The 17,334-nt window shown below is 32.6% G+C and overlaps 1 protein-coding gene and 1 pseudogene across 1 annotated transcript; both read right to left on the bottom strand.

The window, feature by feature from the left end:
- Nucleotides 1-490: 490 nt before the first annotated feature.
- On the bottom strand, nucleotides 491-5,369 carry LOC104885100 (probable methyltransferase PMT2). The gene is made up of 7 exons (XM_010669803.4): nucleotides 5,170-5,369; nucleotides 4,109-4,742; nucleotides 3,488-3,698; nucleotides 2,874-3,153; nucleotides 1,710-2,099; nucleotides 1,241-1,318; nucleotides 491-1,141 (listed from the first exon to the last, which is right to left on the bottom strand). Exons 2-7 carry the CDS (start codon nucleotides 4,733-4,735, stop codon nucleotides 910-912), a joined length of 1,818 nt encoding a protein of 605 aa, XP_010668105.1. The 5' UTR covers nucleotides 4,736-4,742; nucleotides 5,170-5,369; the 3' UTR covers nucleotides 491-909.
- A 230-nt stretch (nucleotides 5,370-5,599) lies between these two features.
- LOC104885435 (uncharacterized) lies at nucleotides 5,600-10,002 on the bottom strand (annotated as a pseudogene).
- Between the last annotated feature and the right edge of the window lie 7,332 nt (nucleotides 10,003-17,334).

The following is a 17,334-nucleotide window of genomic DNA, read 5'->3' as shown; positions in this document are numbered from 1 at the left end:
CATTTCAGTTCAGTTCAGTTCAGTTCAATTCAGTTCAGTTCAGATCAGTTCAGTTCAATTCAGTTCAATTCAGTTCAGTTCAGTTCAGCTGTTTTATGCCGAAGAGAACAGACCCTTAGAGTTCAAGATTCTATCTCTAACTAACCTCAATAGAGAACTTGACTCTATGTCTCTATGCCTTTAATTAACAGTATAATGCATAATGCACAACACCCACAACGCATATATATAGTGTAGATGGCTTCATTGTCTTTGAATATTCTGTACTTTTATACTCATAAGCATGTAAAGTGAATCTACTTAGAATTGAGATTAAGTAAACCGGTACTAAGGACCTTCAACAATAACTATCAATAATATAACTTGATATATTAGTCATCAATCCTTAAGGGACATGATATAACGCATTAACAAACACACTGACAAATTGTCATACAAACCAATATCAGTAGTATACTCAGCAATAATTGTTAAAATACTCGCCTTAAACTCGAGCCCAAACACAAAGCTTAGACTTTATCTCCTGTCGAAAAGGTTACAAAATCACCAGTTTACAAACTCAGAAGAATTTATATTTAAGTAATTTATACGAAATTGGTATAGAGTAGAAATTCGAGCTAGTGAGCTAACTGAAGCTAACTACAAAGTACAAATACCTCTGCTTCTTGGTACCTGTGTTACATCACAAAACTGTAAAAAAGAAGGAAACAACCTCGCTCATTTTTTTAAGAGACATGCTGCTTGTGCAGAATGCAAAAATTTCGATAAAAAGTAGCTGAAAGGTTAATACTTGGAAGGCCTAGCTCTGATTCCGTGCTGTTTCAATATCAGATCACCAAAACTGTGATCGCCGTTCCTGTAATACCAGTAACGTCAACTAGAAATCATATTTTTCTCTACTACTCACGGTTACACAGAGGTGGAGTTGTTTCCGCTGGCAACCCAATACTGTTTGACAATAAAGAGCACCTTCTCTGTGTGGAGAGGACCATCTTCATGGTCTATCATTTTGGTGTTCCACCTCATGCCGGCTGCTATTCTCTTTACCTTCATTAGCACATCTACTTCATCTCGGAATATCACAGCTCCTTCAGGTCGTAGCATTCGATCCATTTCCAGGAGGATATCCTCTGTATTACATCTGCATATAATTCATTAATTTCAGCCAGAAGTTTCTATTTGGGATCATGGGATGAGTAGCATAATGAATGCGAAATAAGAAAGATGATATGGTTCTTACTTGTTCTTGTACAAGCTGAAAAGACCATATGCGTGTATCAGGTCATATGTCCTGGGGTATGTAGAGAAGGCTTCACACCTGTAGATGAGCACAAAAGAACTATCAAAAAGAATATAAGCCATGAGGCCATTTGATGTGTGCCTCAAAAGCAGTTAAGTGACAGGATTAGACGTTCACATTTTCATGAGAATGGCTACAGAAACACGAATCACTACCTTAATTAGGCAGATACGCCAAGATTAAGATAATTACCACATGAATGTTGTCTAATTCCTGGTATCAGAATGGGTATGGAAACGCAATTCAGTGATTCACTACCTAATTTTGTTAAGTTAACCCAAAAGTACACCACTTGGATGTTAAAGTTCGCATTTTCATATCACAGTTCGCCATGGTTTAGTGATTAAATAACACTGGTGAACACCAAATGAAAATAATCTGGAAGCAAGCATTTAGCAAAAGAGCTTACCAATCATGATATATGCCTATGAGACCTCGTTCGTAAAGAACACCTAAAGTATCCTTCTCTGATATAGTGGGAACAACATTCATAACCCATAATTTTGGGGAATCAATTGCTGCAGCAAAGCTTCCAAGACCAGCATTCATGTCCATGATGTTGCGGTACCTTCCAGTATCAAGCAGTTTGTTTACCCTTTTGTAATGTTTGACATGCTTTGTCCAGAGTTTGATATCATCTTGATATGCTTCAACGGAAACTCCATGAACAGCACCACTCTCTATTCTGTAAGGAGTAGCATTAAGTCTGTCAGGAAACGGCTTCCATTCTCCTCCAGAGATTCCATCTGAAGATCTAGTTTCTGGGTATGGAGTTATGCATGCCTCCATTTTCTTATACCTGTAATGCAGAAACAAATAAGTACTGTAGTTGAAGAGGGTGCAAGGGCGGCTCAATTAATATGGAAGCCCTTGATAGTTTCAAAGTAATAAAAAATAAAAATTCAGATTTTATATCATAAAATGACAAAAAAAAAATCACACCCATTGACAACACAAGATCCAAAATATTCAATACAATATCATATATGAGGTGTGCCACACCATTTATTAATGGTAAGACATGGTACCCTGATTAGCATAGACATAGTTATTGTTATTAATATTGCATATATGAGGGCATCTGATAATAATTATTAAGGTTGAAAATGGTTTTATTATTCATGCATATATGAAGTTAGTATTGATAAAAACTAGTAAAATTGTAGCATGTTGTAATGGGGATACTGGTAATGCATATATGAGGACATGAGGTTAGTGGTAAGCATATATAAGGTTATCCATGATATCGCACCATCATTTAAGCGTGCAACGCATCACACAAAAAAGTGGGCTGGGATTTAGCACCAGCACTGGAGAATATTTAGTATACCAACTACCACTATCTATACGGTATGTAGTGACTGGTGGCCCATATATTTAAAGGCCTTCTGCGGTCATACATGTCTAGCTCTGCCCTGAAGAGGCCGAGAGGGTAAGTACACACTACCATGAATGACCTCTAAACAATGTAGTTGAGATTCATTTTATTTGGTAGTCTAGATTAGTTCACTTTGTTAACAAGCTATGAAGAAAGTAGAAACAGCATACTGGAGAGGAAAGAATAGAAATGTACCAGACATCAGTGGTATATTGTGAGTCACACATTGTAACACGAGAGACTCGCTCCCTACAATTTTCCCTCTTTCTCCAAATAGCAATTTCACCCTTCTGAGATTTCTTCTCCCAGCATAAAAGTTCAGCCATCTCCTCAATTTTCCTTTGTTCTTCTTGAAGCTCCTCTTTGGGACGTTGCCATGCTCTGTAATTGATCTCCCAATTGATGGGTGGACCAGAGAGTACCCAATAGCCCCCAGGTCTAAGAACTCTATCAACTTCCATCATGTAAATTCCACCTGCATATATGTTTCTTTAATAACTTGTACAGTTTGCACAAACTATAAGAACAATTCATTCGCTTGATCGGTTTTCTTTGTTGTTGCAAGCTAAATTATTAAGACTCTTCATTTTACCTCAAATACCCATGTTGAATCATCGACTCGAATGTAGGTGTTGACACCTTATAACTTCATTTTAGGCCATAATTATGGAAACTTAGCTCAGTTTGACACATAGACATGTAAGTCTGATATGAGTACCCTAGTCTAAGTAACATACATTGCAAGTAGCTAGATCAGGCATTTTGAGTTTATAATATTCAGTATAGTAAAATTGACAAGAATCACTTACCATTTGCACCCCATGGAATAAGACATCTAGAGCAATGAGCCATATCAAATGATCTAGGTGCATAAGGAAGCTTTATAGTTCCCAAAACACCAATTATAGCAGGAACTCCTCTCTCAAGAGCAAACTGAACTTGTGCTTCATGGGAGTCTCTTGGTGCAAATGACATAGCTAGGACATTTTTCTTGAACAAGTATGCTCCCCAACTTGCAACCTAAAAAGGTCAAAGGTCCATATAGTAATGAATTCTAAATACACTACAATCTTTCAATATTAAAGTACACATTTGCTAACATTTGCACAATGTCATCTTTTTTTTATATAATTTGCTTATACATACTTAACAGATACTACATAAGTGGTCAAAATGTGCATTAGAGAATATGAACTATCCCTCTAGGAACATTAAAATGGAATACAGGGGTAGTAAGTTTTTGTCTCTTTACTTTTTCTTCTCATTAGTTCAGCTCCAAAATCAGGCACCCACTTTACTCTCTTATACTTTTTCATTCTGCATTTTATCTATCTGCCAAACTTCCAAGTATACTTTAATATAGGACGAACATAAGTACAATATATATGTGTGTGGACACCAAGATAAGCAATTAGATAAGTAAAACTTACCCCACAACCAGTATCCAGAGCAGTTCTAATCATGCCATCATCCAAAGGAATGACAGAGGCAAGATCATCAATATATGCATCTGCACCATGAGGAAACTGTGTTCCTCCACCAGGAAACTTAAACACATCACCTTCATATTGTATCCAATTCTGCACAGCCTTCTCAACTGTCAAACTCTTATAAGGCGCATTTGCATAAGGTACATAATCGCGGCTTTTAGGCCAAGGGAATGGAGTAACATATCCCTTAGGTGCCGGAACTAGGCAACGCAATTTCTCTTCCTCTGGTGGACAATGTCTCTCTCTGTAATTCATATTCTCGCGAGGATATGTCATTGCTCGCCCCTGATCTTGGCAAGGTGTGTAATCAATGAAACGATCAGGACACGGATCGAATCTCTTAACCTCTTTAATAAGATTTTCACCATGATGGGTTTCAAAGTTTAAATCAGTTAAGATACTACAGTCTGTTTGCTTTGTGATTTGCGCGGCAATTCGATCTCCCTTACCAAAACCACTCCGTTGCCATGAACCCAATAGAAAAAAGAAGCAACATAATCCTATAACAATGAAAATTGATAATGGGCTCCTGGTTTTATAGTCTCCATTGCTTCCTTTAGTTCCCATGCTTAAACTACAACAACAATTTAGCAGTTACATGCATTAATATATGCAGTTTAGCAGTAAAACAAAGGCTGAAATTTAATTCAAACAACATTTGTATGATAAATCAATCATGAAAACCAGGTATTCAATTATGATAAGATAAGAAAAAGCTCATATTTTCAAATTTTATGCTTCTCTAAATATGGGTATTATTCATTATTATAACTTGTTCTTTGAAATATGCAAAAATGCCCTTTTACAGATCCAGGAAAGGATAACAATTAACAAAACAAAGTTCTTATTACTTCCATGTAAAGTTATGATGATCATGATAAAGTAATTAAACCCATGTAACGTAGCACGTATGAATTTAAAAGGTTCAATGAAAATTTCTAAAAGATTTTAGAAATATGGGTGACAAGATTTGAATTACAATAGGCAAAGAAAAAACTCACAAGAGATTTTGGCAAACTGATAGTTTTGATGTTCCTCTTCGTCCTGTTTAATTAGTTCAACGGAATCATAGTCGCCTTGAAGGTATGATATTAATATATAAATCTCCGATTCAAATGCAAATTGTATGATTTATTTATTTTCGTGTACGAGGAATGGCAAGAGAGGATCAGGTTTTGGGCGCTGAAAATAAATTTTTTGTTTGTGGGCTAACAAATTAGTAACCGGATATTTTGGAAATACTCCCTCCGTAACGAATTACTAGCTACATTTATTATACTATACTAGTTTTGGGACCCATGCAAAAATGCACGGGAAGTGATTTGCTTAATAAAACAGAATTTTCAATGAAACCAATAACAGACAACAAATATTGTAATGAAAGAATAAGTAAAAGTTATATTAACAAACATTACAAAAATGTGTATGAAGTTATACATTTTGGAACACTTCCTTGTAAACAACATTTGTGGTTGTTTTGCACACATTATTCTCTTTATCACAAATCAGAATTTTAAGTCCTTTTGCTCGTGACTCGGGAAATAGCGACATATAGCTGATCATGGCTGAAAACAGGCCTCGGTAAATACAAACCGACGTGCGACAGTGATTGTCCTTGACTTTTATTTATTGTCATGGCAAAACACACAGTCAAAGGAAATTGTCGTCTTTGGAATCTGATAGGAAATTTTGTTGAGTCAGACGGTGTTAGTGTCATTCGTGGGATGAATACCTTGTCACCAACATTGCTCCCTGAAATGACAGTAGCTTAAATCACTCGATTGCCTAAATGCTTGACTACCAGCCTCGTGCCATTACACAATCCAGATGTCTGATCAATATTACGAAGCAACATGATAGGCGCACCAACTTTTAACTTAATACTATGATTTGGCAGGCCTGAGCACTTTATTGTGTTTAAGAATTCAGTAGAATATATATCATGAGCCCCTAAGTTCCCTTCATCTTTACTAATTGCATCACAACTCAAGTAAATTTTCTCATCACCTGGAATTGTGGACAACACATGATCATTTACCTTCTCAACTATTTCATTAGTTGGAGCTAAAATTGCTCTTTCTTGGAAGTATTTGGCTTCCCAAAGGTGATCAGTGAGTGAAGGGTATGTGTTGTCGACAATCAATGATATGGGGTCATCTCCACCGTCTATAAGAATATCTTCAGTGATTTCAATATCGACTTCTCCATCATTGGGCCCTCCAGCTCTGCCATCGCCAACGCTTAGTATCCATTCTGAGAAGTCCCTTATTTCATTAGCGGTAGACGAAGAAGAACATGATTGAAGTCTCATATTGCGTGTCAACTTCAAAACCTTACATGAATCCCATAGAAACGAAGAGTTCAAGGTCGCAAATACTATATCTTGCCTGGTACCCTTGGGTATAACAGGCAGAATCTGTCTTAAATCACCACCGAAGACAACAACTTTACCTCCAAATGGTCGATGCAAATTATCTCGATCAACAGCTTGCATAATGTCCTTTAAAATCCTATCAAGTGCTTCAAAGCAATATTTGTGCATCATTGGTGCTTCATCCCAGATAATTAGCTTTGTTCTCATGAGCAATGCAGCTAAGTCAGAACCAGGCCTAATAGCTACACACGTAGAGTTTTCACAAACATTGAGTGGAAGCCCGAACCTTGAATGGGCGGTTCGACCTTTTGGAAGAAGTAGGGACGCAATTCCACTTGATGCTACTGGCAAAACAATTTCACCCATCTTCCTAATTGCAGCACACAATGTCCTCCAAATGTATGTCTTACCCGTCCCTCCATATCCGTATACAAAAAACACACCTCCTGATTGGCCATTAACAGAGTGCATTATTTCGTTGAAAACCATTAGTTGTTCTTCGGTTAGACAGGGAAATAGTTTGTCATATTCTTGAATTAAGGAGGGTATGTCATATGAAAGCTCATCCGCTATTAGCTTATTTTGACCTTCAAACACGACTAATTCATCTGGAAATGGCATCTCACTGAATTTTCGAAGACTACTGCCATTACTTTGAAGTTTAGCTTCAATATCTGCCAGCGCAAACGCTTGAATTTGTTCATCAGTTAGAGTTAAATCAGCAACGCGATAGAGAAGATTTAATATTAGATGCCTTCATATATGTCATCGTGATCTTTTTTTCGTTGCACAATTATTAAACATGCAAGTAAGCGATAAAAAAAAGTAAGTATGCATAGTACTGTAGCATGTACCTTTGTTTTTATGAATACGACGTTGTTTATATAGAATGTCATCAGATAGTAGGTGCCATGTTTTTTCCCATATGTCTTCTGGTTTAGATAAGCTACCAGACATAAGTAACATGCAAAACAGATTCCTTAGATAATGCCCCGTTTCTCTAAAGCTTGCCTCTGTTATGGCGTCTATGTATTCCTTGTCGTCATCAAGCAGCCCCCTTGCATAGCAAGCTTCTTTGAAGGTTGGATACACTGAACCATCAACAGTTCTTATATCCTCGTAGCACGTCGGACCTTTAACAAAATTAAGGAGCGTTCTTAGATAGTATTTCTCACCAGAACCTGGAGCGACATGGTATACCCTGCCAAGTGAGAAACCTTTCGACCTAGGTGCCCATTCTCGCGTAGGTTGTTTCCAAACAAATTTTGTGGGGAACTCTACATACGTCAACTGTCTTGCTTCTTCATACTTTTGGTTGCATTCCATCCACGATAAAAACTTTGTCTTATTAACATTAGGTCTATCAAGTACATCTTCCACGTCCATCTGGTCAGTGTAGACAACCATTTGCTCCCCAGGTAGATGGAAACTCAATCTCTCAACAGCAGGGGTTCGATGGTGAATAGGAAATCCATATATCCTCTACACTGCCTCACAAGCAGATATGTAACGGCAGTCGTAATACATTTTAATCTCATCAATCTTTTGTGGATCATTGCTGCTATTTCTGTTTTGATAAGCAGCAGCTGTTACTCTATCGTAACCCTTATTTATGTACTTGAACAAATACTTTATCGATCTGGATTGATTGCACCATTCAACGTTTATATGGGCACGATACTTACGAAGCAGTTGTGGATTATAAGGAACAACAAACCTATTATCAAGATGCACTCCGTTTTTCTCAACCGAGATTCCGTTATCTCTTCTTCTATAAACTGGATATCCTTCCTCATCAACCTTTGTTTCGTCAATAAATCTTTTAGGAAAATGCTTTGTGCACTTTTTTTGATCCATGCAAGGTGCATTAGTGTTGGAGGGACCACATGGACCATGTAACATCATTTCCGTAACAGTCTCATATAAATCCGGATCCTCAATTGGATCTGGTAACTCAGCGCATATAATCTTGTCAATATCGCTTGTGAAGCATATGCATTTGACCTGATCTTGAAATTAATCATAAGTTTGTTTAATTTCTGGGTTTGGTTAATATTGAGGATTATTAAGGTCTTTAAGGGCTTAAATTGTCCTAATCAAGGTGATGATAAGCTTAACTAGCCCGGTTTTCCCTAAAACTTTACTTAAGCATCTTAATTAGGTTAATCTTTTGCTAATCTCCTTTTAAGCAAGATTAATTAGTACTAATGATACCTTAATCATCATTAGGTATTGATAATCAAGTTTAGTAGGTGATTAACTAGCCTAATTACATGTTTAAGCTAAGCTAATCATGTTTAAGAGTTAAGCTAGTTTAGCTCCTTGTAATCCGGTTTCTAAGCAAGCTTTAGGAGATGTTTTTGCTGCCTTTTGGATGCCACCTCCAGCTTATTGAAGACTTAAGGAAGTGTAGAAGACCATGTGAACTTCACATGGGCTAAAGAAGCAACTACAAATGAGAAAAAGAGACTTCATGGCAAGGTATGCTGCTGCCCAGCATCTCACGTTCAGCAGCCCTCTTTTCATCTGTTTGGGCAATGATCATTCCTTCTCCAATTGGCTTGAGCTTTTGAGGATTTTACTTTAAGATATGTATTTTAATGTCCAATTGGTAGTTCTTCTGTTTTCACTCGTCCAATAGGGTAGCTAAGCTAATTATTAGAAGTGTGCTGTAATGGTTGTAATTTTTGTTTCTTCTATTTTATTAGCCTAGTTGGCATAGCTAAAGTCGTCCAAATGAGCTGATTTTTGGACATGTTGTAGCCATATAAGTTAGATTTATACTCCTTTTGGAATCAAGTCATTTGAATGAAAATTGAGAGTTTTATGCTCAAAACACTAAGCTGTGTGCTTATTGTATTTCCGGTCAGTTTAGACCATTCTCAAATCTTTGCTTAATTCTATCACTTAATCGTTGAATTAGTGATTGAAACTCAAAGTGGATGCAAGTTAGAAGCTTATTGTTATAACTTGATCTTAGATTGGTGGTATTTGGTTAGTGAAAGTGGTGGTTGTTCAATCCAATTGAACCGGTTTGTTAACAAGTTCTTATGTTCTCTTTCTTTGTTCTTACTTACTTGTTCGAATGCTCTTGAATGCTTAATCAATATGTATCAGCTTGCCTGTGGATATTTGTCAGCGGGGTGCAGGAAAAGAAGTATATGAGCATGCGGAAGGCCAGGCTTTTGAAACTCAACTGTATAAACAACTGGAGAAAGAAGAAAATATGTATGTATCATTATTTGAACAACCTTATAAGTAGACCAACTAATCTTGAATGTGTAAAATGTTTTGTAAAGTAGTATGAAATTCAATTAATTCAATAAGAATATATATTAAAGATGAGAAAAAGATGTAGAAATCAGCATCATTATATCGCATTTGATTTATACGTACCAGCTTTAACTCGGCCAAATATCTCATTCTCCTTTAAGTCTTTAACCAATTGGTCGAGCTTCATTTTAAAGACTCGACAGATGATATCCGGTCTGTCCTCGGGTCTAAGTCCCCTTTTTTGAACGAATCTGCTTATTTCTGGCCATTTAGCATTACACGTAAAGGTTATAAACAGATCTGGATAAACATACCATCTACAAATTGCCATTGCATCCTGATAGTTCTCTCTCATGTAGCTATGTCCACCTGTGAATGACGCTGTGGTATAACAATGCGATTGCCATTGGAAGATCCCTCTGTATCACCTCTTTCCACAGCCCCTCTTAAATTCTTCACATGATCTGATCTTAAACTTTGTTGGTTATTCTTTAGAAAGGAGAGCCTCTCTGCCTCAATCATAGTGTAGCCGTCAACCAAAAATTGTTGATACAACCGACGACATAATAACAAAGTATCAGCTTCATGTTCACGATCTTGCATTCTGTATGCAAACCACTCACGCATAGTAAGTCGTTCTCTTTATTCGTAGAACTACTTGATGCGGTCTTGTCTTATGCATAACATCTACTCGATATCCATCTTCCCATATGGGAAAATCAGTGGATATATATTAACGGTAAATACGATGGGTGAAGCTCAGATATCTGCCTTAATCTTCCATTTTTCCTTTGGACTACTACATCCCTCTTATCTGCTGTATCAATGTCTCCCAACTATAAGCGGGCCACTTCGGATGTTGTTGGAAGGTTATAAGTCCTTCCATCAGAATCCCTTCTTCCAATTAGCCTAAGTTTTAAGTCTTCGCCGTTGTTTGATTCGAAACGATCTCTAGCCATTCTAATTCCTTGGCCAATGGGTTATGTTGATCAATCATATCCTTCAATTGTGCAACGACACGATCTTCAAATTTATTTGGGTCTCTTAGAACTGAAGCAATATAGTACGTTCAAACGTTAGCATTGCTTTATTATGAATGGATGTATATATTACATTTAATACAAATAACATGTTCAAATATTTGCAGTAAAATAGCACGATACCTTGCCGCACTCATCCTATTCTGAACCTCTTCTTCAGTGTCATATATGTATAGTTGAGAATTTAGGACGTGCTCCATCGTTCGGCAACAAACTGCCTATCAGGTGATGATTTTGACCTCCAATCTTGTATGTATATGGACCACGCCCATGAGTAGTTGGTGCAATTATTCTACCTCCCATAGAAGTGAACGAATACATCATGTTATACCCTCTAATATTATCAAGGAAGTGCGCACTTCTACTATGTCTCTTCTTCAATAGATCTTCCAAAGTTGGGGTGGACGCTTAAGTAAAGGTAATTGCACTTTTCCTTGCATGCAACACATCCCAAACTTTGGTCTTCCACTCTTATTTCGCTTGTTTACTCGTTCACCAAACCACATTTGTGCTCCACAGAACTCGCAAACACAGGTGGGATCTCCCAAATCTGAATAACCTTCTACAGTAAAGAAACAATTATAACTTTAAATAGTGTTTTATATGAACTTCTTAACATGATAGTATAATATGTAAGTCTAATAACGCACCATTGACTGCAATGTCACCATCATTAGATGCCTCTACAAAAAGCATATATGATACGTATGCGTTATAGGATTTACATGTGTTCTTATTTAAAAATTGAGTTAAAAAAAGCACGATATAACAAAGAATATACCAAAATAATATATGCTTTACTGCATGACTTATACCTGGACCAATTGTTTCTGCTCGCGCATTAGAATTTAAATTGCTGTCAACATGCATATCATTTCCTTCAACATCATTGTCATCTGTATACAAACTATTTGTTTTTAATGCATAAACAAAGAAGTTTAATAACTGTATAAGTTATCTGCCTACTATTTATGGTGCTGTATTAGTTAATTAATATTTACTATAACATACCTGGAATTATTCTCTTTGAAACCGATTGAAGGACTTGCTTACTTCGGATAACACGTGTCTTTGATCTAAATGAACTACATAATCTCATAGGTTGTATAACTTCCTTGACAGTGGACATGGCGTAGACGCTATTTCATGCGACAATAGGTGATGTTAGTTGGTCACAACGTATTATATATTTAGATCATACTATGCCAAACTGAAATAGTATAAACATGTAATATTTCTAATAGATTAATTTATTACCAGAACTTCGTTTCTCTTCAATTATAAGTTTTCGTTGATGCCTTGCTATCTTTGATGCATGTTCTTTATCTGAAGCACATAATTTTTCAAAATTTATTAGATTGTTTATACAGTAACGTTATTAGACAAATTAACAATCAATAAGGGAATAATTTAGTATAAACTAACCGATACTAATATCTATTATAGCACTTAATGGCGATTGAGTTGTGATGTCCACATGACAATTAAAATCTTGTGAACTTGAAGATGGTGCACTTGTTGAAAACACTGCATTAAGAGTAATTTTACATTACTATCTTGCAAGTAATACGTTTTCAAAGTAAAATACACTCTATACACTCACCATTAGGAATCGGAGTTATGTAAGAATTAGTAGAGAAGTTTATAATTGTCGACGATAAAGGAGATAATCCATTACTTGAGGAAACCACTTATAATTGCAAGACAATTAAAATGTTAGTTGCATATATAAAAACAAAAGGATAACTAATTATTGTCCAAAATCATTGGATGATATGTGTTAATTACTTAATATAATTGCGATTTATACCTGATGAAGATCCATTAAGAGGTAAGTTGATTGGCATGGTGATATTATTTCGTGGTCGTATAGGAGTAGAGGAACGCGTAAATCTTGCACGTTTTCTAACATAATGAACTTCTTCTTTTGTCTTGCATATTTTTGTTGAGCTTCTTTTGATAACAATTGATTGAGTGAAGGAGTGGTAACTAAAATAAGAAATGTTTTCCATGTTAATAGCATGAATTGGTAGATATAAAAGATATCGTTTTGAATTCATATGTACATTCAATGAAATTAATCTTTTAATTCTACTTATGTTATAGTAAGTTATTCTTGTCAAAGCACAGAAATAAGCAAATTAAAATAGTTAAGTGGTTCATCTAAGAATTACAATGTAGTATACTAAAAGCGAAATTTGAACTGCCACGTTTGCCCAGTGAATAAACATTAAGTCATTTTATTGTTGATTTACAAATAAAATAATATAGATTTTGTATGAATTAACAATTTTGTTAAATATGTATGAAACAATATTAAATGGATGGTAATAATATATTTATTAGTTTACATAAAATAACACTTATGAATGAAATAAATTATAACGCTTAATAAGGACATGACATTTCTATATTTCAAATAAATGTGTAAATTCATAGTATGATTTCCAAGCCTAATATAGATACAAAATCTTATATATAACCTGTTTTAAAGCACATTACACATTCCATTTAAATATAACCTTCATGTGATACTCTTTATATACTACCTAATACTACATACCCTAAACCTTAAATAACTAAATACATGTTCACCTACATATAACGTATACCACAGTAACTATATGTTTTTTTTATAACATATTCGCATGATTTATAAATAGTTGCGACAACGAATTATTTATTGAGGGATTAATTGATTTATTTAAATTGGCCGTATATAATATGCATATCAAATCCATAGTAAATGACGTCAATATACTACTCTTTATCAACAAAATATAAAAGTGGTAAATCATAGTTTACATAAATATAAGATTTCCAACCCAATATAAATAAAAATCGATATATATATATATATATATATATATATATATAATATATATATATATATATATATATATATTATATATATATATATATATATATATATATAAAACTTGTTTTAAAGCCCATTATACATATCCAACTAATATAACCTTTAATGTGATACTCCTTACATACTACTTAATACTACCTTAACTAAACATTTAAAACCTTCTAAAAAAAATAAAAAAAAACACTAAAAACCTAAGTATAAATCAAGATGAGAGACCGAAAATTTACAACAAAATTCATATAAACTTGCCGCTTCATCTTCTCTTCCCCTCTCTCTCTCTCTCTCTCTCTCTCTCTCTCTCTTTCTCTCTCTCTCTCTCTCTCGAACATTCATCATCTTCTCGTAAAAATGGCAACTTTCCTTTGCCAAACGTTTATTTCCAGATTTCTTTCAAAGACATTACACAACAAAAAAAAATTAGATGCACAAAAAAGATAGCAGAAATATGAGAAAACGATTGGTTTCTGATTTAATATCAGAAAAGGGGATTTAGGAATTGGAGAAATTATTTTTGGGAAGATATTATCGCATGCACGACGGATTTGATGTTGATTTCCATTGAAGAAGAAGTGGAGAAACGATTTATTACAAGGATTGAGGATTTACAGGTGTTGTGGTTTTTTTTTATCAATTTCGTTTTTTTTTAATAATTAATAATTCTATATATTCATGAATATATGATAATTTTATAGATCTACAATTTTCAGTTGTTAAAAAACCGAAATAAAAAACATGCATTTATATCCTCATTTTTATTTTTTCCTGTATTTATTTTCTACGAATATGTATATTTCTTTCGCATGCATCTAAAAAAACAAAAAATAAGTCCAATATCCTAGTATCTGAATATCTAATTTTTGTTTTTCTAGTATCTGAATATCGAATGCATGTCAATTTTTTTTGTTTCGTGTTTATTTTCTATGAATGTGTATATTTTTTTTCGCATGCATGTCACAAAATTATGAAATTTAAATTATAATTCTAAATAGTATAATATAGTTTAAATTTTAATCTTTTACTATTTAATACCTATATTATTTCATTAATATATGATTAATGTCTCGATCTTAAATTAGCTTTGTTTAATTATTTATTTCCTTTGTTTAGTAATATAGTTGAATCTGTTTAATATTTCGCATGCATGTCAAAAAAAAAAACAATTTACAGTTCACTATCCTAAATCGATAAATAAAAGTAAAATAATTACTTTTTAAAAAACAGTAGAATAAATATATATATTGTGTGTCATTAATTATAGTTCTATGAATATGTATATTTTCTTCGCATGCATGTTACAAATGCTGGTGAAATATTAATTATAAGAGTAAATATTATAATATAGGTAAAATTTTGCTTTTTCACTAATTAGTACCTAAATTATTTCATGAATATATGATAAATTTATCAATCTAAAATTACCACTTTATAAAGAACAGTACAATAAAAAGTGCATGTATATCCTCAATTTAATGTATTTCATATGTTTAGTAATATATTTCAATCTGGTTAATTTTTCGCATGAATGTAAAAAAAAACAAATTACAGTTCAATATCTAGATCGATAATTAAAGTAGAATAATTACTTTTTAAAAAACAGTAGAATAAATATATTTATTGTATGTCATTACTTACTTATTTGTTAATTATTATTTGCAACATATCAGTTATTTCTCGCATGCATGTCACCAAAAAAACGTTTAGTTAAAGTATATTTATGATTTAATAGATTAATAAATAATCATATATCATTTTTAAAATAAAAAAGATAATTATCATAATTCAGATGTACGATGTATATTTCTTAATTAATTGCATGCAAGGTCTTATAATCGGTTGTTATAAACTGTATTGTGATTAAAACTCATTGTTTGAACCTTTAAAACAGCTAAGTACAACTATCCATATATACAATTTGGGTATCTATATATTACACTACATATAAGTTCATTGCGAATACATGTCGTTCTTTATGTTGCTTATTCATAATTATAGTTCATTTCATATATAGTTAAATACATAAGTTATGTTTGTCTTTTTCGAGGTTTTGATTTGGATGCAAAAGATGTGGCAATTGAAGAAATAATGTGAGAAAACATATCATGATAGTAAGATTAAAAAGGTAGTGTTCTCATTGCTTCTTTATAATTAATAATAATGATATAATATAGATACACGATAAATTAAAAATATATTCAAATAATTTGACTTATGTATGTTATATTAAGGAATTTCATGATGAATAATTCATTTGTTTATTTATTGCTTTATTATTGCATAAAATTTCCACAGATATATGCATAATAAAAATGTAAGAAAATAGTTATATTGTTATATATCTTCTTCATTCATTGTTGATCTATTTTTAGATTGAACAGAAAATGTTAATATATATATATTGGAAATAGTAATACAATCTAACAAATTGTCTTTTGCACTATTATAAATACGCGGTGCAATAGAATACTATCATGACTTCTTTAGTTATAATTCGAAAATATATACACTACAAATATAACAACTTAGCAAAAAACCATTAGTATATTACAAACATATGAATTATTTTAAATTAAATCTGTGGTCTATACATAATAATAAGTATAAATAGTTTTAATACAATGTACCTACAAATATATGCTAACATATGTAAGAAATACAATGTCATCTGAATTTTTTTTTTCTTGTATGCACGTCCGCAATCTATAAATATAGTTGATAATATTTATGATATAATAGATTAATAATAATCGTATATATTTTAAAAAATAATATCGTATTGAGGATATATGGATATCTACATTTCTCACATGAATGTTACAAAAATATTTAAAATAATTTATAACTGTATATAATATTTTATATCTTAAATAATATATATATTATATTTATATATATATATATATATATATTATATATATATATATATATATATATATATATATATAATTATATATATTATATTATTTTAAAATTAAAAAGATAATAATTCAAATCTAAGATATAAATTTCGTATTTACATTGCATGCAGGGAACCTCATTTATATTTTTTATAAACTGTATAATTTGTGTATAATTAGAATGAGTTCAAAATTGTGTACAACTATATATATATATATAATATATATATATATATATATATTATATATAATATATATATATATACAATTTGTGTATGCGTATAATAGACTATATATAAGTTTATATATACAATAAATGTGTTTTTTTTTTTTTGAGGTTTTGATTTGCATGCAAAAGATGGTGGCCATTGAAGAAAATATGAGAGAAAACATATTATGATATTAAGATTAAGAACGTAGTCTTCCCTTTGCTTCTTTATAATTATTAATAATTATATAATTTATATACATGATAAATTAAAGATATATTCAATTTGATTGACTTATGTATGTTATAGTAAGAACATTACATGATGAATAACTTTATTTCTTTATTAAATGCTTTATTATTCTATACATTTGCACAAAATGTTAATATATTGACAAAAAATATTGCCTTTATAATCAACTTACCATTAGAAATGTCAAGTAAAGGTGTGTTTGGCTTCCACTTCGCTTATCGTTCAAAATTGATTTCCTCCTTTGCA

This window comes from Beta vulgaris, chromosome 5 (genome assembly GCF_026745355.1).
Source record: "Beta vulgaris subsp. vulgaris cultivar EL10 chromosome 5, EL10.2, whole genome shotgun sequence".
NCBI lineage: Eukaryota > Viridiplantae > Streptophyta > Magnoliopsida > Caryophyllales > Amaranthaceae > Beta > Beta vulgaris.
The sequence above is the reverse complement of the archived record's forward strand: the minus strand, read 5'-3'. Positions and strand labels throughout refer to the sequence as shown.

Excerpts from the sequence above, each read along its gene's own strand:
- LOC104885100 (XM_010669803.4), bottom strand. The coding sequence starts at position 4,735 with ATGGGAACTAAAGGAAGCAATGGAGACTATAAAACCAGGAGCCCATTA. Across the intron at positions 3,154-3,487 it reads TATTCCATGGGGTGCAAATG|GTGGAATTTACATGATGGAA; the intron begins GTAAGTGATTCT and ends ACATATATGCAG. Across the intron at positions 1,142-1,240 it reads TTCAGCTTGTACAAGAACAA|ATGTAATACAGAGGATATCC; the intron begins GTAAGAACCATA and ends AATTATATGCAG.